This window comes from Lagenorhynchus albirostris, chromosome 20, assembly GCF_949774975.1.
Source record: "Lagenorhynchus albirostris chromosome 20, mLagAlb1.1, whole genome shotgun sequence".
Lineage (NCBI taxonomy): Eukaryota > Metazoa > Chordata > Mammalia > Artiodactyla > Delphinidae > Lagenorhynchus > Lagenorhynchus albirostris.
In genome coordinates this window covers 43,854,323-43,876,773 of record NC_083114.1, presented here as the reverse complement: position 1 = coordinate 43,876,773, position 22,451 = coordinate 43,854,323, and the positions used below count along the sequence as shown (strand labels likewise).

Below are 22,451 nucleotides of genomic sequence, written 5' to 3'. Positions count from 1 at the left end.
TGCTGTGGCCTCTCCCGCTGCGGAGCACAGGCTCCGGACGCGCAGGCTCAGCGGCCACGGCTCACGGGCGCAGCCGCTCCGCGGCACGTGGGATCTTCCCGGACCGGGGCACGAACCCGCATCCCCTACATCGGCAGGCAGACTCTCAACCACTGAGCCACCAGGGAAGCCCTAAACTGAGATTTTTATGTGAAACCTCTTGACTTTTTCAAAGTTTGGAAGCAATTCAAGTTTTCAAAAAACACGGGGCAGACCAAACGCAAGCTGTCCCGGGCCCAGGTCCAGTCCTTGGCCCCAGAGCCTGCAGTCTCTCTCAGGTCTCACACCTGGATCCCTTCTGCTGCAGTGTCAGAATCTTACCACAAGGTGGAGCTCCAGAGACGCTCAGACCAACCTTCCTCTGTGCTCAGCCACCCTTTTTGCTCCAAGACGCGCCCAGACGCACACACTGCGCAGCTTTTTGAAACCTGTTCTTCCTTCCCTGTACTCACCTGCACATCTGCAGGCACAAGCTCCATTGCCCAGGATTTACAATGCTCCTGTTCTGAGACCCAGGCCTCCATTCTGGAATCACTGCCAAGCCCTCAGTCCTGCTTGTCAGCTGCCTCCCCACTCCCAGTTCAGGCCCCCATACCACCGGCTGTGCAAATGCAGAGAGCGCCAGCCAGGCTGGGCCTGAGTCGGGAGGGATCACCTTGATCCTTCCTAAACGTGAATATAATTTTCCAGGCTCCTTGTCAGGGGTGGAGAGGAATAGCCATGGTGATGGAGGCCGCCTGGAACCCCGGCCAGACAGTGGGTTCCTGAGGACACTTTGGCAAAGAAGATCCTGGCACCTCCCCTGGCCATCTATGTCCACTTTTTCTGCCTCTCTTTTTCAGTGGTTCTCAAGCTTAGCTTCATATTAGAATCACCTGGGCAGGTTTAAAAAATCCTGGTGCCCAGGCCACACTCCAGACCAATAACATCCAACTCTCTGGAGGTCAGACCTGGGCATTGGTACTTTTTAAAGCTTCCTGCGTGATTCTAACCCAAGCCAAGGCTGAGAACCACTGCAGCGGAAGTGCAGTTTTCAGGGGTGATTGGGAACACCTACTTCCATTTAAGAACAGCCCCTCGGGACTTTAGAGCTGGAAGGAGTCTGAGATTGTCTGGATCAGTTCCTATTAAATCAATGGAATCGTTTGTTAAAACAAGTCTTTATTAATAGAAAACATTTATATGACATTTACTATGTGCCAGACTCTATTCTAAATGCTTAACATGTATTAACTCATGTCATCCTCACACTTTGAGGGAGGCACTATTATAAGGATGCCCATTTTACAGATGAGGAAACTGAGGCACACTGTAGTAACTAGCCCAAGGTCATAAAGCTACTTAATGATGGGAGCCACAGTTCAGAACCTGGGTGGCTGGGCTCCAGGGACTGCCAGTAACCTTTAGGTTGTTCTGCCTGTGGTGAAAGCCCGAGACAGACAAAAGAGCCTGGACCTGCCCGTCCAGCCCCACCTCAGGCAGAACACTGTTAGGGAGACTCAGTTTGAATCTGACCTCCAGCACCCTCCCTATGTGGATGAGGAAACTGTGGCCCTGACAGGGAAGGTGACATGGCTGAAGGTCCCTGAGGAGCATCAGGCAGAGCGGGGCTGGAAGCCTGGATCTCGGGGCTCAGGGGGCCCTGAGGACAGTGAAGAAGAGGTGACTTACTTCTCATTGTCGTAGTACAGCTTCCCAATGGCCCAGGCCACGATGATGGGGAAAGGCACACCTGGGGGAGAGACCGGCTGTCACAGGGCCTGTCGGCGGAGTCTGGGGGATGCAGGCCTGGAAGACCCCAGCGCAGCCCAGGGCCTAGAGGCGGGCAGGGCCTCCCCAGGTACTCACTGGCCTACCATGCCTCCTTTAAGATGTTCCCATCGTCCCTGCCCCCCAGGTAGCGGCGGAGGGCTGTGTGCACACCCCACCACCCTAACCCGACCTCAGTCTCAGGCCCTCAGCCGGCCGGTCTGAGTGTGGGTGGGGAGAGGACGGCGGGTCAGGGCGGGGGGCTGGCCCGCTCACCCCAGCCGATGCAGATGAACATCCACTTGCGCAGCCGGTCGGTGGAGTACGTCAGCACGATGGCTGTGTGCAGGTAGCAGCCCTCGCCAAACATCCAGAAGAAGTTGGTCACGTGGAAGTAGTTGTAGGCGGCTGTCACCAGCCTGCACCAGCCCTGCCGCCCGCACCATCAGAGGTGATGGTTAACCAGGGAGGGGGGATGGGAGGGAGCAGCCTGGGGCCTCCTCCCGGCAGGATGGGGCACCCCCCAGGGTCCACTCCTGTGCTGTGGGCTCCAAGGCCTGGCTCTGGTCCCTCCTCTGCAAAGGCAGCCCCACCCAGACCCCTCCCCTGACCCTGGGCCTGCCCCTCCAGGACACACCACGTTGCTCTGGTGGACTTCCGGGCTCATGGTGAGCTGGACCACGAACCACGTGGCATTCCGCAGGATGAAGGCCGAGATGAGGTTCCAGTGGATGGTGTTTCTCAGGCACCGGATGCTCCTGTGGGCGGCAGGGGAGGGTGGGCGACAGGCGGAAGAGGAGGAGAGAGGAGATGACGGCTAGGTCACCAGCGTCACTCCAGCCCAGATGCATGAATGCGGAAACCAAGGCTCCGAGCGGGGCGGGCTGACTAAGTCACACTGGGAGGCGGCAGCGGCGGCTCTCCTGACGTCCCACAGGCCCCTTCCTAACTGTGGCCCACCCAGACCTGAGCTCCGGGGCAGAGCCTGCCACATGGCCAGTGCTGCAGGGACCAGGGGCTGCTGGCTGCTAGGGACGCCCCTTCTCCCATGAGCACTCTTCGCTCCCTGTAGCTCCAAGTTTGAGGCTCAGAAAACATAAAAGGCCTGCAGCAATAGGCCTCCCTCCCAGCTTTCAGCCCTGATGCTCAGCCCCTGCTGGCAGCCCCCATTCCTGGCACAGACCTGGCTGGCACCGCCACCTGCATCCTTGGCAGTTGTGCTGGGCCCAGGCAGCTTCAAACCCAAAGTGGGCTCCACCTTCCTGGTCTCCCAAATGGGTGCAGCCCGGCCTGGGTGTGGGTGACACAGGTGAGCCTGGGCTTTGGCCATCCCCCTCCCCTCTGCAGTCACTGGGCAGGGTTGCAGAAGTGACCCTGCCAGAGGTTCCAAGGGACCTGGGACATCTATATCTGTCACCTGCTCCCACTGAGGTGAGGGAGCTGGACTCCTCCAGCCCACTGCTGCCTCCTGTATCTTACTTCTCCCCACTGCTCAAGGCCTGGGGGGGGGGTGGCAGGGGACAGTGCCAGGGTCTCCTCACCTGAGCCGCAGAAATAGGACAAAGGCCACCAGGAGGGCTACCAGGGAGATGCAGTGGCCCAGGTAGTTGATGATGACGGCAACGTGGTAGTGTACTTTGCTCTTCTTCTGAGGCAGAAGAGAGGGGCAGAGGTGAGGCTCCTTCACAGCTGTGCCCCTGTGCCCACTGGATGTGCCGGGACAGCCCACCCCCACAGGTGCCTGGGACAAAGTGGACCATGATAACAATAGTTGTCCCTTCCGGAGCCCCTGCTATGCGTGAGGTGTTGTCCTAGAGCAGTGCCGTCCAATCTGAGTCTATGTCTGTCTGTCTGTCCCCCAATCCCATGCTCTGTGCACTGCTCCGTGCTGTGGGAAAATTGTCAGTTAACTTGAATCTCCATATCACATAGGGTTCCCCACCCTGTGCGCACAAACACGCATGCACGGCTCACGGATGTTCTCTCACGTTCACGTTTCCATTCAGTCCCAACACCAGGTGGCCCTTGTGGTGCAGACCAACCCTCTAGGACTTCTCTCCTCCTCCCGTTTCTGAGTTGAGCCACCATGCTCTCCATCACCCCTAAATCCCTCCCTGCAGTTGAGGCCCGCTCCTCTCAGCGAGGAGGGGGAAGGGCCGTTGCCGTGGGTTAGCGTCCACAGAACCATTAGAAACCATAAACAACCTCTCTAGGCTCTCTGACTTGCTTCCCGGGTCCCACCCCTGGCCCAGGGGGTCTGCTTGAAGTCAGTGGGGTCCTCTCCCAGGACTAAAACAAAGTTCCCAATGTTATTACTTAATTCATTTCATACACTGATGGAAGCTGGGAAACGCGGCAGGCCCCTTTCCAATCAAAGTTCGCTCCATGAGTGTGGAAGCCCTCCCGCTTACAGAGTATTTTCTTTCCTTTTTTTTTTCTTTTTGGCCGCGCTGCGCGTCTTGCAGGATCTTAGTTCCTCGACCAGGGATTGAACCCGGGCCCTCGGTAGTGATGAAAGCTAGGAGTCCTAACCACTGGACCGCCAGGGAATTCCCTACAGAGTATTTTCATATCTGTTATCTTCTCAAACCCTCAAGGCAACACTGGGGGAAGAGCCAGTAGGGGGTCTGTACCTTATTTTGCAGAAAAACAGGCCCCAAAGTACGCGGACTCGTTCAAGGTCACTCAGCTTCAAACCACCTCTCACCTTCATGTGCAGATTGACAAGATGCTGAGGCAGAAGACGGGTCCCGACCCCATGATGGTGGACTGGGGTCTCCAGGGCCCAGCTCTCTGCAGACTCCTGACCCCGTGAGAGCAAAGGCCCCCTTCACCCTTTTGTAGGTCCCAAGAGGGCAGGGGCTAAAGAGCCAGAGGGTGGCACACGGTGGAGCGCTGGGAACTGTGTGTCGAGTGCAGGAAGGAAAAATGGATGTTGGAAAGGCACTGGCTTTTGCGAGGGGAGGGTCCCTGGTAACCCCTGCCTCCCTCACCCTTTCCAGGTTCTGGGGTGGGGCACGGGCATGATGATGCCCGGAAACTGGCAAGTATTGAGAACAAGACAAGCTCGCAGGAGACTTTGTGCACCCTTTCAGAGCCACCGGAGCTCCTGGCTCTCCGTGGACCCTCCTGTCGGAATTACAGAATCCACGGGCATCAGAACTGGTCCCAAGGGATCAAGTCCAGCCCTACCCATCTTCCAGATGAGGAAACTGAGGCCTAAACTCACCCACCCAAGGACAAGGGGTGCACCTCTGAAGCAGGACACCTAACAGGCATCTGAGAAGGGGTGAGGCCCTCGCTCCCCTGCTCTCCCAGCCCCCGCTCTCCCCCTTCTGAAGGGGTATCCTCACCGAAGAAGCTCTGAGGCCCAGGCAGCTCTGTTCTAGGGGCTGGTTTTCCTGGAAGAAGCTTTCAGGAACATGACAGGAAATCACATTAGCAGCTCAGGCTCTGGAGCGCTGAGACCCAGCGAGGTGTAAATGGCAGTGGGGAGAGAGGGCGGGAGGGGCAGAGGGTATTCATTGCCATCAAATAAACGCGGGGGGCGGCGGGGTAGCATCTCTGAGTGCCTGGCGGTAGATGCCAAGTCCAGAGACTCCAGCAGATATGCACACATCCCGCCTGTCTGGAACTGACATTTAATTTCCTCTTATTAAATTTTCCACAAATCCATGCTGCGAAGCCCCTGGGTAATGGCAGAGTCTGTGGAGCCCAGAACGGTGTGATGCCCCAGCTTCACACACAGGCCCAGGTGGGCAAGATGAGCAGAGTGTGCAGGGAGGCCCTTCACTGCTCCCCACAGCAGGCTGAGCCGGGGTCCTCTGGTCTGGGGTGGCATGAGTCATTTATTAAGCACCGACTGTATGCCGGGCACTGCGCCAGGGGCTTTACAGACATCACTGCTTTTCTTTCTCACAACTGCCCTCTGAGAGTGTCCTTCTGTCCCCGTTTCTCCAGGTGAAGGGGCTGCATAATCGGCCCAGCATCGGCATCCAGGTCTGCGTGGCCTTAAAGACCCTCCTTCCTCTGTTCCCGCGGTGCATTTCTTGGGGGATAAGCAAGGACCGAGAACAGAAGCACTGTCTTCGTCCTGGGCCCAGAGTTCTCAGGGAGCTTCTACGGGGAGGTGGGGAGCTCATGAGGGGTTTTCTCCACTGAGGCTGAGCGGGGAGAATTGGGCCGAACCATGCAGGGGACCACGTTTGCCTGACTCCTTGAGCTGCAGGGCCCAGGCTGGCTCCCAGCCCTGCTTCTCAGCTGCCACATCAGCCTGATGCAAGGCAGCTGGGGGGTTACGGTGCCGCAAGAGCCTGAGAAGACTGCTGGAGAGGTGGCAGTGCCATCCCGAGATGACCGGCATCACCAGGAGAGATGGCCAGTCACCCGCAAGAGGCGGTCAGTGATACCCTGAGGGGTGTTCAACGATACCCGGAGAGAACAGCCGGCAACATCCTAAGAGACACCCAGTGACACCCTGAGAGACAGTCGGTGACCTCCTGAGGGAAAGCCACCGTTAACTGCAGAAGCAGCTGGGATGCCTGAAGGTCACATGGACACAGCCAGTCCCTGGGGACCTGACCAGCACTCTGTCCTTGTCCAGTCTGGAGACCAGAGACTGGCAGGTAAGTACCCTGAAGAGGGTGGCACAGTGTGGCACTGGGCAGAAGCCACTCCTCTGCACCCTCACGACCAGAATCCAATAAGTAATTCTGACCAGACTCTCTGCAAGGCACACCTGGTCCCAAGTGGTGGCAGTGTCAGACCTGTCCTGATGCCTTTTCAGGATGGCATGATGGGTTCTCCCCGGCTGGTCCCCACTGCCCCAGCCTCTCTCCCACCCCCATCCACCCTGTTTTGAGGCTCTCCCTCTCCACCTGGGTTTCCTGAGCTACTCCCTCACCCCACCCTGGGCACTCCAGCCCCTTGCTTCCCCAAAGTGTGGTCCCCAGACCAGCAACGTCAGCATCACCTAGGAGCTTGCAGGAATCTTAAGAAATGCAGAACCTCAAGCCCCACCCCAGATCCACTGAGTCAGAATCTTCATTTTAGCAAGAAGTCCAGATGATTCCTAAGCATTCCAGAAGCCCTGGTCGAACCAACGCCCTCTGCGAGCAGTGAACGCCGGCCCACGAGCCCACACCCCCAGAGCCCCTTTTATGTCCCATCAAAGTGTGTGCCCTTCCAGGATGTGCCGGAGGCCAGGGCTCCCCGAGCTCAGCAGAGTGTAGGGGAGGGAAGCAGAGTGTGTGCAAGTGTCAAGGGAGTGGTGGGGGGACGGGAGAGCTGTCTGGGGCAGTTTGGGGTGTCTCTGCAGTGGAGGGAGACAAGTGTGTGTGTGGGGAGGGTGCAGGCTGGTGCCGGGGTGGGGGTCACTGCAGGGGCTGGGCCATGCATGGAGCAAGCTCCCCGGCTGGGGGCCTGTCCCCTGCTGGTGATGGCTGTGGGCAGGTCTCCTCCCTGGCCTGGCCTCTGGGCGCCCTCACAAGTCTCATTTCACAGGCAGTGGTTCTGCGAATCCATTATCTGCAGCTCCTGGGGCGCTGATGCTTAATTAGGGCTGAGTCCGGGCCCAGAGCTGAGAAATCGGCTGCTCGGTTAATTGGCGACATTCCTCTTGCTCTTTCACAGTAGTTCCAGGAGGGGACGGGGAGTCTTGGGAATGGGGAGGGGTCTGGCGAGGCTGGGGGCTGGCAGAAGGGGGTGGCATTTTCACTAATTAAATTAACTGATTACCCAGAGTGCTAGGCAAAGTGGCCAGCGGGGGCTGCCGGGGAAAGGGTGGGCGGGGCAGCCCGGGTGGGGGTGAGCCCTGCAACCAGACGAACGGGGGTGCCCGTGACCCCATCGGGGGTGACCGATGGTTGGTGACCCCCCCCAACCATCCCGCCTCCCTGGTGAACACAACAGCCTCCCCTGAGTTCAGGTGATGAGGCCGAGGGGTGGCGGATAGATGGAGCGCCCTCTGCAGGCCAAGACGCAGGCGGACACCGCCCTCCCTCCCCCAGGAGGCAGACTGAACGGCTCTCCGGCCTTTTACAGACGAGGAAGCTGAGACTGAGTGAGGCTGAGCTACCTGCCCAGGGTCACACAGCACATGTGTTGGAACCAGAATCCAAACCTCTCCAAAACCGGTGCTGTTCCCGTTACACTGCCTAAGAGGGGCCTGGTGAGAAGCTGGTGCCCCCTAATCCGCCTTCTCTCCCCGACCCGCTGGTGGAGAGAGGGAGAGACCCCAGTCCAGGCAGAAGGGGTGGGAGCTGCAGAGTGGAGAAGGGCCTCTGCCCCTGATTCTTTGAAGGGTGTTGGGGGCAAGGGGGGCTGCTGAGTGTCCCCCGTCAGCCAACTAGAAGGAAGGGGCTTAAATTAGAGCAGGAGAGATTTGGGGGCCCGTGAATGTCCTCTGACATTCAGGAGGCGCCAATGCAGGGAGGGAGATTGAAGGCAGCTGTGACGTCTCCAGCTTGGTGATGTCCAAGAAGGGGACAGACGCCCGCTTCTCTGGGGTGGGGGAGGGGTGTCTGTCCTAAGGCAGGAGGCTGGAGACCTGACCTCCCCTTGGAGACACACCGTCAGCCTCAGGCCCTGCAGACCCAGCAGGACGATCAAAGCGCAGGGTGGGGTGCGACGGAGGGGCTGCAGGCTTCTTGCCTTAGCTGTGCTCCCCCACACCGTCCCTCTCCGGGCGTGAACTGCGGTCCTAAGAGCCGCAGACAACACTGACCCACCTTTCCCATCCTCCTGCCTCCTCTACTGTGTGCTGGGTAAGGAGTTCCCCACTCCGCTGTGTGCTAGGTAAGGAGTTGCCCACCCGAGCCCCACCCGAGCCCATCTCTTCTGGTTTGACTACGTTTCCCAACATGGGAACCTTCCTTCCTTCCTCCCCAGCCCTGGACTTCTGGGGTTGGCTCACCATGTAGATGCTTAGCAACCTGGGGGCTATCTTTGCTCAGGTCAGGTCACTGGGGAGCTGGGCCAACCCACCCGGCCTGGGGTGGACCATATGGCCTGGCCTGTGTGACATTAGATGCCAGGAAGCCTCTCGCCCTGCATCCCAAGTAACTCTTTCGTCTGCCAAAGCAGAACTACTAAAGAGCGTGTCATTCTTTTGGGCTAAGCACTGCCCTACCTTTGCAGCTTCTACAAGGAGACATCAGAGCCCCAGTATCTCAGTGATGTGAGGCCAGGCAGCCTGGGGGAGCGGCTAACCAAGGCATGCGTGGGGTGGGGTGGGGAGGGGCGGAGTGCTAGCTGGGGAGAGCTGTTCTCCCACCATCAACCTCACTGCACGCCAAGCCCCTGGTTCTGGGCAAAGGGAGCCCCTCCAAAGCCCCGGGGTCCAGGCTCTGCCTCACGCTGGCTGTGTTACCTTGTGTGAGTCACTCCCCCTTTCTGGGCCTCAGTCTCCCTTGCTGTAAGGTGAATGGGTTACCCTAGATCAGAGTTTCTCACTTTTCCCCCATCACCCCTCCCCCACACTCCCCCTGCACTTGTTACAAATACAGATTCCCAGGTTGTCCTTGGAGAGTTTATCGGATGTTGGGTGCAGCCCTGTATTTGAACAAGCGCTCGGGATGATTCTTATCCCCAGGCCGATCAAGATGGGATGGAGGGTCTCCAAGGTCCCTTCCAGGTTAGATCTTTTAGGCACTGGAATTCTTGGAACTGCCTAGACCAGCCCCTCTCTCCCACGCCCCAGCAGCCTGGGGCCCTTGGACAACTGGGGGCATCTCCCATCTGCCCTTTCCTTTCTGCTCACTCCTTCTTCCCTCTCCATGACCCCCACCTTCCTCAGCACCCGCCAAAGGGGTGGGTGGAGATGTCGGGGAGGAGACAAGGGGGACGGAGGTAGCAGCAACACAGAACGACAGATAGGCCCGTGCATCTGCCAAACATCACCCTTATTCATTGTGGCACTGTTTGTCATAAGCAAAGATGAGAATAAAGATTGGTTAACTAAGCTATGGAACATCTGTACAATGTGATATTATGCAAACGTAAAATAAAAGAATGAAGATGCTCTTTACGTACTGATACGGAACAATCGCCAAGACGGACGATTATATGAAAAAAGCAAGGTGTTGAACGAAGTGTATAACAGGCAACGTTTGGGTGAAAAACAAAAAAGAATATATATACATAATTGCTTGCCTATGCAGAGACTGTCTCTGGAAGAACTCTTAAGAAACTGGCAAAATGGTGACCTCTGGTGTGGGAGCCCAGTGGCTGGGACAGGGCTGGGAGCGAGATTATTTTGTTTTCCCATTTGTACCTGTTGAATTTTGTATTGCGTCTAAGCAACGTCTTTCTCAAAAACATTTAAATATTTGAAAGGCTCTTCAAGGGCTTTTTCCAGCTCCATGGCTCCTCCCACCCACATCCCGGATTCGAACGCAGGACCCTGGCTGGACCTGGATGTGTCACTCCAGTGGGTGGGGTGTAAACGGATGAGAACCGGTCCCAGTGAGCTAGGAAGGAGGGAGGGAGGGAGGGAGACTCAACTCACCGCTGTCAGAGCCTGCCCGCTGCCCTCTGGCCTCACCCTCCCTTGAGGATGCCCACTCACGGGCTGGCCTAGTTCTGGCTCCCCAGTTGGCTTCTCTCTGCCTCTGGCTCTCCCATCCGACTGGCTGGTAGCAGGCACAGAGCCGTGCTGGGGGCCCAGGCCCAGCCCTCAACAGGGTAGCTGGCTCGGAGCCTCACCTCCTCGCTAAGGATCTCCTGGCATTCCGAGTAGTTCACGCGGGCGGCCCAGGTGCCATTGGCCAGGCACTCCCGGTAGCCGTTGTCTGGAAAAAGAAGAGAGTCAAAGTGACCCGTGGCTCCTCTCCCAAAGAGTAACTGAGCATCTGTCCGTCCATTCGACTGTCCATCTAACCGTCCTTCTGGGCCAGCACAGGAGCCGGCTTGCTGGGGGGCTCTGGGGTGAAGCTGGGGGGAGGAGCTTTCTTACTACCTCCACCTTCCTGCCTCTTTCTGCCCACTGGCCCCCACAGAGGTACAGTGGTGACCCCAATGCATGCCCACGGGGCCATGGCTCTGCCCACCCAGGCTGGCACAATCATGCCCACGGGACTGGCCCACGGGCAGAGGCCTGACCAGCTCACCGGGCCGTTTCCTGCTTCCTTGCAAGCCCTTATGTGGGGCAGATTACACGGTGGGCACCCTTCTGAGAAATCTCCCATTTTGGGGTCTCGCATGGTAGCAGTGTCTCCGGGGCTGGGGATCACAGGGCAGCTGTTAGGGAAGGTCCCCGGGGTGGCATTTCCCTACGGCAGGCCTTATGTTGGAGGGTCACGTAGTGGGAGCATCCGTGGTGGGGGTCTCTCGGGACAGAAGATGACAGGTGGCAGGAGATGGGAGATGTGCTGGGGGATGTCATGGGAGTGGGTCTCGTGTAGCAATTATTTCGTAATTAGGATCCGCTCCAACTGGCTCCCAGCCTGGCACATGGCACTTGGAAAAAAAGGCAGGAATGTGGCCCGGGAAGGGGTGGGGGGGTCCAAGCAGTCATCAGCCTGGAAGCCAGAACGTGTCACCTTCTAAGGAGACTGGGAGTTGCCTGTGGTCTGAACTGAGGCCTGGCTTCAGGGCTCTGGGACACCTTCCTTCCTGCCCGCCCCCCGGGGACACCAGGGCCCTGAAACCCAGTAGGGTGGGGTCCAAGGGAGATTCAAATCTGGAGTCTTTTCTTCTTTGCTGGCGGAGGTCACCCTGCTCCACCCTGTACCCCTCTCAGGCATCGGTAGCTCTAAATATGTTTCCCTGAGTAAATTCTGGTCCTGACACCAGGAAGCACTGGCTGGAAGAGGCTTGAGCCATTTCCACCAGAGCCCCTCGCCTGCTGCAGCCTTTCCATGGCTCACACTGACCTTCACCTCACATCACCCCCCCAGCAGGGCCGAAGGAGGTTGCGGAAGCTGCTTGAGTCCCAGTCCCAGCAGTGGCAGAGCGCCACGAGAGAGGCAGAACGGGGGCCCCCACTGCGTGAGTGCCATCAGCCAGCTGGCCTCTCAGGACCCTCTCCTAACGTGTAAGAGGAAGGGCTGGACCAGCTGATCCCCAAGAGGCCGTCCAGCCTGGGACCTGCCTCTCTGCTGGCAGCACCACACAGGAGGGAGAGGATGGGGTGGGAGGTGGGTTTGCGGCTGCCTCCCCAGGAGAGGCAGCCCCGGCCTGGCCTCCAGGGCTGCCGGGCTGAGACCTCCTCTCTAACGCTGCCCCTCGGCCCTTCTGCCGAGAGGCTGTTCTCGCACAGCACACCAGTGGGGAACTGAGGCTAACTGGATTTTTAAAGCTCTGCTCAGCTTCCCTGCCAGTGGACCTGAGTCTCGGCAGAGTTGAGCCCTTGGGCAGAGCTGAAGGTGCTGCCGATCCCCTCCTAACTGCTGAATGAGGAAAAAGCTACCAGGGGGCTGAGGGCTCGGTGGCTGGGGTTTCGGGGACGCCTGTGGGGAGGCACGGAAGCAGGGGAAACCAGTGTGTCTGCCACGGACGGAAGGTGCCTGGGACCAGAGGCTGCTCCATAGTGTCTTCAAAGAAAGGGACTTGGGGTCAGAGATCTGGTGCGAAGGGGCATGAGGGCAGGGGTGGGAGCTGCTGCCTTAAGAGAGGCAGTATACTGTCGTGTTCCGAGCTCTCCACCCAGACAGCCTGGGTTCGAATCCTGCCACCAGCTGCCACTAGCTTTGTGTGTGTCCCACGACTTCTCAGCTTCCTTATGTGCAAGACAGAAATGGTCCTAACAAGGGTTCCTACCTCAATGGTTGAGGGGCATTTTTAGCTGACACGTACAGGGTGCTTGGAGCTCTACCTGGCATGTGGTGTGAGCTGTTATTCTTACCATTATTGTCTCGGAGCTATATTTCTATAACCTTACCTAAGACTCAGAACATGTCGCTTGTCGCTATCATAGGGGGCACTGGCGGGGATTCCGGAAGGCATCCCCTTGGCTCAAGCTCCCCTTTGAATCCCATAGGTGGGGCAGGAGCCTGGAGTCCTTCCCAGGCCGGGTCATAGAGGGAGCAGGCTTACAGGAGGTGATCCTGCAAGAAAACAGGCCCAACAAGCCGCGTGTCGTTGCCAGGGAGGAGGCGACTTCCTTGTCTTTAATTGCTGAGCTGAGCAGTCCTCCTGGAGAGTCATGGGAAAGTGGATATTTTGGGAAATGCTTCCCATTCCTTTGAAGATCAGATGCAGTGGGAAGGAGGCCATTAAGGGGAAGGCCTAGAGGTCCTGGCAGCACCTCGTCGGTAAATGAATTAAAGAGCGCCTAATGATAGGTACAGTTCTGGGTTCCCAGTCGCTACTGATTACACGGGCGTTCCTCATCATTCTGGCACTGGGGGCACCTGGAAAGGGCAGTCTTCCAGCCCTGCCCCCACGTCAAGTGACCATCACCTCTTCCATCTCCTCTCCTGGGATCACAGAGGGGAGCGCAAGGGAGCCGAGAGAGCACCTCACCCAAACCTCCCACCACCCATCCTGCAGGTGGAGAAACTGAGGCCCGGGGAGAGCCAGTGCAGAGGGTTCCTTAACCAGCGTACAGGTAGAGCTGGGACTAGAACCCAAGACTCCCGGCTTCCACTTATGGCAGGGCTGCCCAATTGAGTTATATGTGCCCAGGCACTAAAGGTTTATTCGGGGCACGTCAAGTCACCTTTGGGGACGAGAGTTGGGGTAGTTCATGGGGAGTGGCCGGGACCGGCTGCAAAGGTAGGCAGGACTGTAGCTAGCGGGTGGACTTGACCATGGGGGCAATGGGGACCCACAGAAGGGCTGACTCCAAGCAAGGGTGTGACAGGGTCAGATGAGAAACTAGGGTTGGAGATTGGGGTACCCTGGACTGGGGCAGTGGCATTGGGGATGGAGGGCAGGGAGGGTCAGACATGAGACTCACTTTGGAGGTGGAATTGACAGGACCTGGTGCTCTGGTGAGGGGACTTGGGGGGGTTCCTCCTGGAAGCGGCCCTCCCGTGCCCCAGCAAGCACCAGCCCTAATGCTGCCTTTCTCCGGGGAGCTCCAGGGCAGGGCACCCAGCCGGGTGAGCGGAACAGCCGGAGGGCTCTGGCTCCCCAGTTCCGGCGCTGCCTCCAAGCCTGTGACCTTGGGCATTTTTAGCCTCTTTGCCTGCATTTCCAACTACCATGGGCCCAAGTTAGAGGCTGGCAGGATACACAAACTCTCCTTTAGGTCCTTCTGCCCTTCCTCCTACTTGCATTCTCTCCACACCTCCTCCAGGCTTTCTTCTCCTCCTGGGGTCCAGGGTGCGGTTGCAGACACACGAAGCTGCACGGTCTGGCTCTTCCAGCCTCCCGCCCAGTCCCAACACCTCCCCAGGGCCCTCCCACCCCTCCTTGGCTGTGGCCCCCAACCCGAGCCCCATTAATCCGGCTGGGAAAAAAAAAAGAGAGGGGCAGGAGAAGGAACTTGGGAGTTCTGAGCTGGACAGAGTCTTAAGAAGCCACATCATCGAGCCTTCTCCATCCTCAGATGAGGGGCCAGAGGGCCATACGAGAGGAAAATTGTGTTAAAGGTCACAATTGGTGTCTGTGGTCCCCCTCTGTCACCTCTTGGGGGGCTCTGAGCTCAGACCCACCAGACCCCAAGGGCCCACCCAAGGAACCCCCCACCCTCCCCTCAGACAGCTCAGGGCCCCTGGCCTGCAGCTGTTGCCTCTTGATAAGCAGGGGCTGTGAGGCCTTGACAGGGGAGAGCAAATTAATTCTGAGGGTGACAGGTGGCATAGCAAGAAGCCGCAAAGCCTGGAGGTGGAGGCTCAGGGCCCCAGGGGAGCAGGGTGTTTACACGGAGATCAAGTATCTGAACAAACCCTGCCCGGGGCAGTCGTCTCCCACCCCACCCCACCTGTGGGCCTACATGCAAGGACAAGCCCCCTGCCTACGGATCTAAAACTCTGAGTCCCCCCATCTCGCGGCTGGAGGGCCCTGGATAGGCCTGGTATCCTCTCTGAGCAAAGTTAGGGCTTTCTGATGATTTCTGCCCTACCTCATGGCTCACGCCAACGTTAACCCAGTTTGTCAACTGCAGAAGAAAGTGTCAGACAGACCCGGATGCAAATTCCAGCTTCACCTCTTACCAGCTGCTGACCTTGGGCAACTTCCCTAACCTCTCTGAGCCTCGGAGGCCTTAGTTATATGACATAGTCACATGTAGCATCTTCCAGGGTATCGTGAGCATCAGTAGTAACGAGCAGAATACCCAGCAGAGCACAGAGCTGGCCACTGGTCAATGGCGGTTGTACCCATGAATGGCATTATTATTATTGTCATTGTCGTTATTATTTTCCTCACCTCCAACAAGTCCCAAGCTCTCCCCATCCTGTCCCACCTCCCAGGAGATGGTCTGCCCTCCACGGGCTCCCTTACTTGTAGTGTTGTAGCGGACACCGTAGAAATAGGCAGGGCAGGGTCGAACAACCAGCTGCCCTGCGGGGCTCTGGGGCCAGCAGGTGCCAATGAGGTCCACGGATGCGTTGCACTGCAGTCCTGGGGGCAGAGACGGCTGGTGAGGCAGAGCAACATCCCCTCTGCAGTGTCGCACCCCCCTCCCCACTGGGCCACATTCACAAGCCATCTGGGGACAGAACAGGAGCAATGACCCCAGTGCAGAGATGAGCTCCTTTTCTCAAGAGGAGACACCAGGGAAAGGAATCTGAATTTGATGCTATGGCACTAGGGAGACAATGTGGGTTCCAGAGCAGAGGAGGAACAGAGATGGCTGGAGGTGGTGTTAAAAGTTGAGATCCTGGCTGGCATTTAGAGGAAGGCTGGACGTGCTCCAGGTCCCCTGCTCTGTAGCCTGAGGACACTTCTCTTGGCACTTTACTTGGACCGCAGCTCTTAGAATTCACAGCATGGGACTTTCCTGGTGGCGCAGTGGTTAAGAATTCGCCTGCCAATGCAGGGGACATGAGTTCAATCCCTGGTCCGGGAAGATCCCACATGCCGTGAAGCAACTAAGCCCATGCGCCACAACTACTGAGCCTGCAATCTAGAGCCCACGAGCCACAACTACTGAGCCTGCATGCCACAACTACTGAAGCCCGCGTGCTCTAGGGCCTGAGTGCCACAACTGCTGAAGCCTGCGTGCCTAGAGCCCGTGCTCCGCAGCAAGAGAAGCCACCACAATGAGAAGCCCACGCACTGAAACAAAGAGTAGCCCCCACTCGCCGCAACTAGAGAAAGCCTGCGTGCAGCAATGAAGACCCAACGCAGCCAAAATAATACATAAATAAATCAATAAGAAAAAGAAAAAACCCACATTTAATATTAAAAAAAAAAAAAAAAGAATTCACAGCCTGGAATGGCTCGGAAGAGACCCAGCCAACCCCTGACCCAGTTCCCTCACATGTCTCTAGAACCAAACCACATCTGCTCTGGACCTGCAGGGAGGAACCAGCTAAAGGAAGCTGGCCCACCTTCCAGCTCACCTGATAACCACTTTTACGGAACATTCGTGCTCTGGTCTGTGCTGGGACCTAGGAGAGGACTGACTGAGAAGGGGACCATGGAGAAAAAAGGGAGGGAGACACCACGTGGGGGAGTGGAAAGGAATCAGTAATCTGGAACCCTGGCTTCAGACTGGGCTCTGCTACTCATTTGCTGTGTGACTGTAGGCAAGTCTCTTGCCTTCTCTGAGCCTTAGTTTTTTATCGATAATGAAGTAGTTGGATCTGATCAGAAATTCTTAATCTCAGTCCACTGGAAGCTTTAAGGGTTCATAGAGACTTTGAAATTAAATGAAAAATTTGTTCTATACATGCAGTTGGGAAAGGCACCATGGCTTTCATTAGATTCTCAAAGGGGTCTGTGACTCAGAAAAGGATGTAAACAACTGGACTAGAGAGAGGATGTCAAAATCCCCTTCCAAATGTTTGCCCTTAATTAAGAGCTTTTTGGAGTGGAGCGTGCGTGTGCATGTGTGTGTGTGTGTGTGTGTGTGTGTGTGTGTGTGTGTGTGTGTGTGTGTGTTGGAGCAGAGCTGAAGCCACAGTAACACTTCTGGGAAGGTGGGGGGTTTTTGGTCTCCAATGGGTGGGGGCTGGGCTGAGGACGGTCCTGGCATCCCTCCTGATGCTGCGCCTTCTTTCGCTGACTTTCCATGCCCCTCTCAAGGCTGGCACACCAGTCCTGTGGAGACCCAGTGTGTCCATCACGATGGGAGAGGTTAATAACCTGAGACTGGCCATAGAGTGTACAGACAAGCCAGGGAGAGCCACGAGCCAATGAAGGGGTGGCATCTTCAGTCCAGGGCATCAGCAGCTGCTAAGCCCTGGCTGGGGCCCGCCTGCCATCTCCCCCCCAGCTGAGCCTGTGCCCAGTCTCTAAGGAAACAGCATTGGGTTAGACTGGCATCCCTTACTTGCTGGATGCAGGGCAGTGCTGAGCAACACTTGTACCAAATTCTGGTTTTTCTTTCTAATCAAAGCTATTCATAGGATGTGTGTGCAAATCTGGGCTCAAGGGCCAAAGGCTTCGAGGCTAAGTGGTTTAATTGAAAGAGAAAGAAATCTGGATTGGGGCTTAATGGACACGAGGAGACGGCCAGCTAGGCAGCAGGGGTGGGCCAAGCCCTGGTGCTGTACCACAGTGGAGCCCCCACGAATGACATCACAGAGAGGTGATGGGGGTAGGGGAGTGAGGAAATCAGGTTGAGATTTTAATCTGCCATGGGTCATGCCAGTCGTGCTGAGCCTGGAGGAGGGGAGAAACGGAGGCATGTGGCCGTCAGGAGGGAGGGATAGTATTACGGACCGTGCTCTGCTTCTCCAAAGGCCTTCTTCATGTATTTTGTTTGCTCCTCATTCACCCTGCAATGTCATTATTCCCTTTTTTTTTTTTAATTTACAGATTCATTATTCCCTTTTTACAGATGAGGAAACTGAGGCCCAGGGAAGTAAGTGACTTGCCCAGGGTCGTGAGTCAATGAGTGAAAGAACTAAGACTCATAACCAGGTGTTTGGGACTCTAAATCAAGTGTTCTTTCTATTACAGCACATTGTTTGCCAATACAGGGAGGAGAACAGTCAAAGAGGCAGCAGGGAAAGGGGGCAGTATTTACTGAGGGCTGACTGTGTGCCAGGCACCTGCCAGGCGCTTTACATATACCATGTGACTTCATAACCTTCCTCAGTAGGTCGTTCATTCACTCACTCATTCACATTATCTCCTGAGCTAGGCACTGGGAGATTAAATGGAATGTCACAAGTGGTACCTGGAACTTGCCTAAGGCCCACTCTCAGTGTAGCATCTGCCCTCTCTCCCCTGCCCTGGAGAGTTCCCCAGAGTCCCTTCAGAAAAGAACAGAGGGCAGGGCAGGACTGGGCACCAACTACAGCCAAGACCAGGCCACAGCCAAGGCAGGGACCGGCTGCTGAGCCAATGGCCCTCCTGGTCTCAAGGACCAGGTACCAGCCAATGCCCAGAGGCCTGACCCCACCCACGGCCGGTCGGGGATATGCAGGTGGGAATGGGCAGGGTAGAGCTTTCTGCCTCTAGTCCGTGGTACAGATTAGGATTCCATACCACCTACTATGGGTCTCACACCATCTGCCAATGTGGGCGCTAATTCTCCCTGTTTTACAGATAGGAAAACTGAGGCCGAGCAAATTGCTTATCCTTAGTCGCGTAGACACTAAGAGGCAGAAGTGGGTTTTGACGCCTGCCCAGGGCTCTTCCCACTGCACCACAGCGGTCCCCAGTCTGGGCAACTGGCCTTCTCAGCATTTGGGTGCACTGGTCTCTGTGTCCTGGGTTCCTCCGGTAGTGCCTCCCTCTCTCCCTTCCTCCCGTCCCTCGACGCTCACAGAAGGCTGCGTGGAGGTGGTGCGGGGGAACACTGCATCAGACATGACCTTTACGTGAAGAGCCCAGAAAATCCTGGAGGGAATGAAAGTCTTGGTGCGAGACGGGAAGAAAGGGAGAGAGAGTCTGCAAGAATGGAGAAGAGAAACTAAATGCAAGCGGCCAGGGGACAACGCTGCCCCTCCCTCCGAAAGAAAAGGCCCCTGCGCGCTGGCCTGGGCTCGAGACTGGGTGGGCGGGGTCCGAGGGAGAGAAGAGCCAAGCAGGGGTGCGGCCAGAGGCACAGGACCAATCAGGAGTGGCGACCGGGCTACGACGCGCAAATACAGGCTAGAAAGTTCTAAGCGGAATTGGCCTCTTGGTTTTAGGGAGTAGACGGACAAGAGAGAGGTAGGGAGGGAAAAGAGGAGGAAAGGAAGGGTGTACAGGATTTGGGGGGCCGGGGGAAACGGCCTTTGTTGAACACTACTCTGTACCAGGCAATGTGAAGGGCACTTGATGAAATTCATGCCACCCATTCAATTCACTCCATCACTCTTTGAGGAGAAGAAAAGCAGGGAGGGGACAAGGGGAGAAGGAGAGAAGGGGAGAGAGAGGAAACAGAAGACAAAAGACACTGAGAATAAAACAGGGAGAAGCAGACAGAAAGCCAGGAGAACAAGGTACAGAGAAAAATAATTTCAGAGGTGCTGTGGGTGGGGAGGGACTGGATTTCCTAGTTGGGAAGGGGAGAAGGAAGGAAAGGAAGTCCTGGTGTCACTCAGCATGGGGGCTATAAGGACCTAGAGGTCAGGGCTGTTGGACTGCGATTCTCCAGGTCCCACTGATACAAATGTGCAGTCTCTCCTGCTCTCCTGGGGGCTGTGTTCCCCCTTGGGTTGCATAGTTCTGGGCTGAGAAGCAGTTTGGACCAGAGTAAACCAGCCTTGCAAATAGCCAGGTAGACTTACCAGCCAGCAGCACGAAGCCTGAGTTACTATTAGGACCCAACTCCTCCCCATGCAGACCCGTCACCAGGATCCCCTCCTGCTCAGTGAAGTAATAGGTGGGGAGAAATAAAGACTTTGCTCTTTATTCAACAAGTTTTACTGACCACCTAAAAAATGTTTTAGGAGCTGAGGATACAGTAATGAATAAAATAAATGCCCTGCTGTCAGAAATAGAGACACAGATGTAGAGAACAAACGTACGGACACCAAGGGTGGAAAGCGGGGGTGGGGGTGGGGGTGGGGTGGGATGAATTGGGAGATTGGGATTCACATATATACACTAATGTCTAAAATAGATAACTAATAGGAACCTGCCGTATAAAAAAAATGCCCTGCTGTCAGTCTACGGGGTTGGGGGTTGGGGTTGTGTGTGCAGACAGACAGACGTACCTGTTAACCAGTGAGAGATGCTATGGAGAAAAAACAAGCAGGGTAAGGAGATAAAGACTGACAGGAGTGCTATTTTAATTTGGTCCTAATACTTAGGCAGAGACCCAATGGAAGTGAGAGAGGTAACTGTGTGCCTACCTGGGGGAAGAGGGTTCTGGAGGGGACAGCAGCTACAAAGGCCCTCAGGCAGGTGTGTGCTCAGTGTGTCTGAGGCAGTAACATTCCTGTCGCTTGGTGGCTCACCCCCCTCACTCATGGGGCAGCTAGATCCCCACAGAGTTTCTTCTGGGGCTGGGGTGGGTGCAGCCAAAAGTAACCCATAAAACTGGTCCTGTATCTTCCTCCTTCCCCACACATGCGCAACGCAGATGCACGGGGGCCGACACTCCAGGTGTTCATGGGAGCACTGTGGTCAGCCCGCCCCAGATCCCTGCGAATGGAGGGAAGAGGAGAGAGGAACAGTAGGAAGGGCTCCCACCTGCCTCTGAAAAACACCTGCTGAGTCAGAGTCCTGGGGGGACTGCTCTAATGAACAGAAAAGAACCCTTTGAGGGTGGTTTCTTCCCCCAAATAGATGATATAGTTCCCTTCCCATCAGGCTCAGGGTCCAAATGTACTCAGCAGATCTTTCCATAGCAGATAACTTCCAAGAAAGGTTGGAACCTGGTTCCTGTCCCCAGTTATGTCGGGTCTCCCATCGGGGGCTTCTGAATGAACTAGGGTAGGTGGGCACGTGGCAGCAGCCCTGCAGCTGGGAAGCCCATCCCCCTGTTTGGTTTAAGCCCAGGAGGGAGACTCAGTCAAGGCTGCGCCAAGGGGCCCAAGGGCAGCCTCTGAAACACACATGCCTGCTCATTCCAGGAAGGTGCTGCTGGGATGAATGGGCAGGGGCTTTGCCTGGGTCACCTGCATAGAGAGGCCAGGCAAACAGTCCTGCTCTTTGCTCAGCCACTTTGTCATTGGACTGTCTTCTCCTTGGCTGGGCAGAAGAGAAAGAGGCCTTTGTAGGGTGTGTGAGTCATCAGGACAAGTGGGTGGGAGCCTCCCGTCCTGTGGGTCTATGGGCTCTTCAGTTTCGCACCTAGTACGGTGTCAGGCACATACTAGGTTCTGAGGAATACTGGGAGCTGTGTGTAAACCCAGTATAGGTATGGGAAACTGCAGGGGCGTCTCTGCACCCCGGAGGACTGACCATAGTGGGCCCTGGGTACTGCGACTTTCCAGGTGACCACATACATGGTGGCGGGAAAGTCCAGAATCAGGCCATTTGATTCAAATCTTGGGGCTACTGCTTAGTAACCACGTGTACTTGAGCAAATTACGTAACATCTCTGAGCTGTACGTTTCTCTTCTGTAAGATGATGATAAAAATAATTCCTGGGCTTCCCTGGTGGCGCAGTGGTTGAGAGTCCGCCTGCCGATGCAGGGGACACGGGTTCGTGCCCCAGTCTGGGAAGATCCCACATGCCGCGGAGCGGCTGGGCCCGTGAGCCATGGCCGCTGAGCCTGCGCGTCTGGAGCCTGATGCTCCACAACGGGAGAGGCCACAACAGTGAGAGGCCTGCGTACCGCAAAAATAAAATAAAATAAAATAAAATTCCTAACAGTATTGTTTGATGACTGAATGAGATTAAAGCACTTAGAATGGTGTCTAACATACAATAGGCACTAAGTAAACATTAGTTGTTATTATTAGTTATTACATTAATTGTTATAATCATTCATGACCTTCAGACAGGAGACGACCCTGGGTCCTTGTCAGTGCTATGATTCCATTTATCTCTGATGTCATGGGTCAATAATTCTATTACTTTCTGGCATCGTCATATTCATGCCATGATTTTATGAGTTGTCAGGTCTGTGATCTGCCACAGGATGGAGCCTCAGCCCTGGGGACCCACCTTCTCCCTGCTCCTGGCATGTGAGAGGCCCCCCAAAGGCCCCAGCTCAGTGCCAGCCACCCCGGCCAGACGCCCATCCATCTGTCTCAGTCCCTCCACCCCACCCTCACCATCTGTCTCTACCAGTGCCCATCAGTCTGGGCAGGTCTTAGCGTTGGAGACAAACAGCCCATTTTCAGAGGCTGCTGTGGAGGGTGATGGATTGCGTGCCCTGAAGCCAGGCAGGCTGGGCTGGGCTGGGGGTAGGGGCACAGAGTACAAGTCATCGGGAAATGAACGACATTCATCACGGCCTGCTGCCTCCAAGGACAGGTGACACCTTCGTGGACTCAGGGATGTCACTGCGCAGGAGCACAATAAGCGAGTCAGTGGAGACTGACCTGGCCGCCGTGCAAGGGGCTGGGATCGGGGGGGAGCTTCTTCTCAGGCCAGGCCTCCGAGCAGGTCTCTTCCCTCCCGGTCTTTCTCCAGACTCTTGCTCAAGAACTTTCTGTTCCTCATGGCCCAGCTTAGCCAACTTTGCAGGCAGATGCTCTGGGCTCCCAGGACCTCCCCA

At 56.3% G+C, this 22,451-nt stretch overlaps 1 protein-coding gene across 1 annotated transcript in view; it reads right to left on the bottom strand.

The window, feature by feature from the left end:
- The window catches only part of CRHR1 (corticotropin releasing hormone receptor 1), a 52,006-nt gene that overhangs the window by 3,160 nt on the left and 26,395 nt on the right, over nucleotides 1-22,451 (bottom strand). The window contains exons 3-8 of the mRNA XM_060133243.1: nucleotides 15,178-15,297; nucleotides 10,492-10,577; nucleotides 3,330-3,436; nucleotides 2,426-2,546; nucleotides 2,065-2,218; nucleotides 1,711-1,771 (exon numbers count right to left, since the gene is read on the bottom strand). Coding sequence (XP_059989226.1) covers nucleotides 1,711-1,771; nucleotides 2,065-2,218; nucleotides 2,426-2,546; nucleotides 3,330-3,436; nucleotides 10,492-10,577; nucleotides 15,178-15,297 — 649 coding nt within the window. The remainder of the gene's footprint in view (nucleotides 1-1,710; nucleotides 1,772-2,064; nucleotides 2,219-2,425; nucleotides 2,547-3,329; nucleotides 3,437-10,491; nucleotides 10,578-15,177; nucleotides 15,298-22,451) is intronic.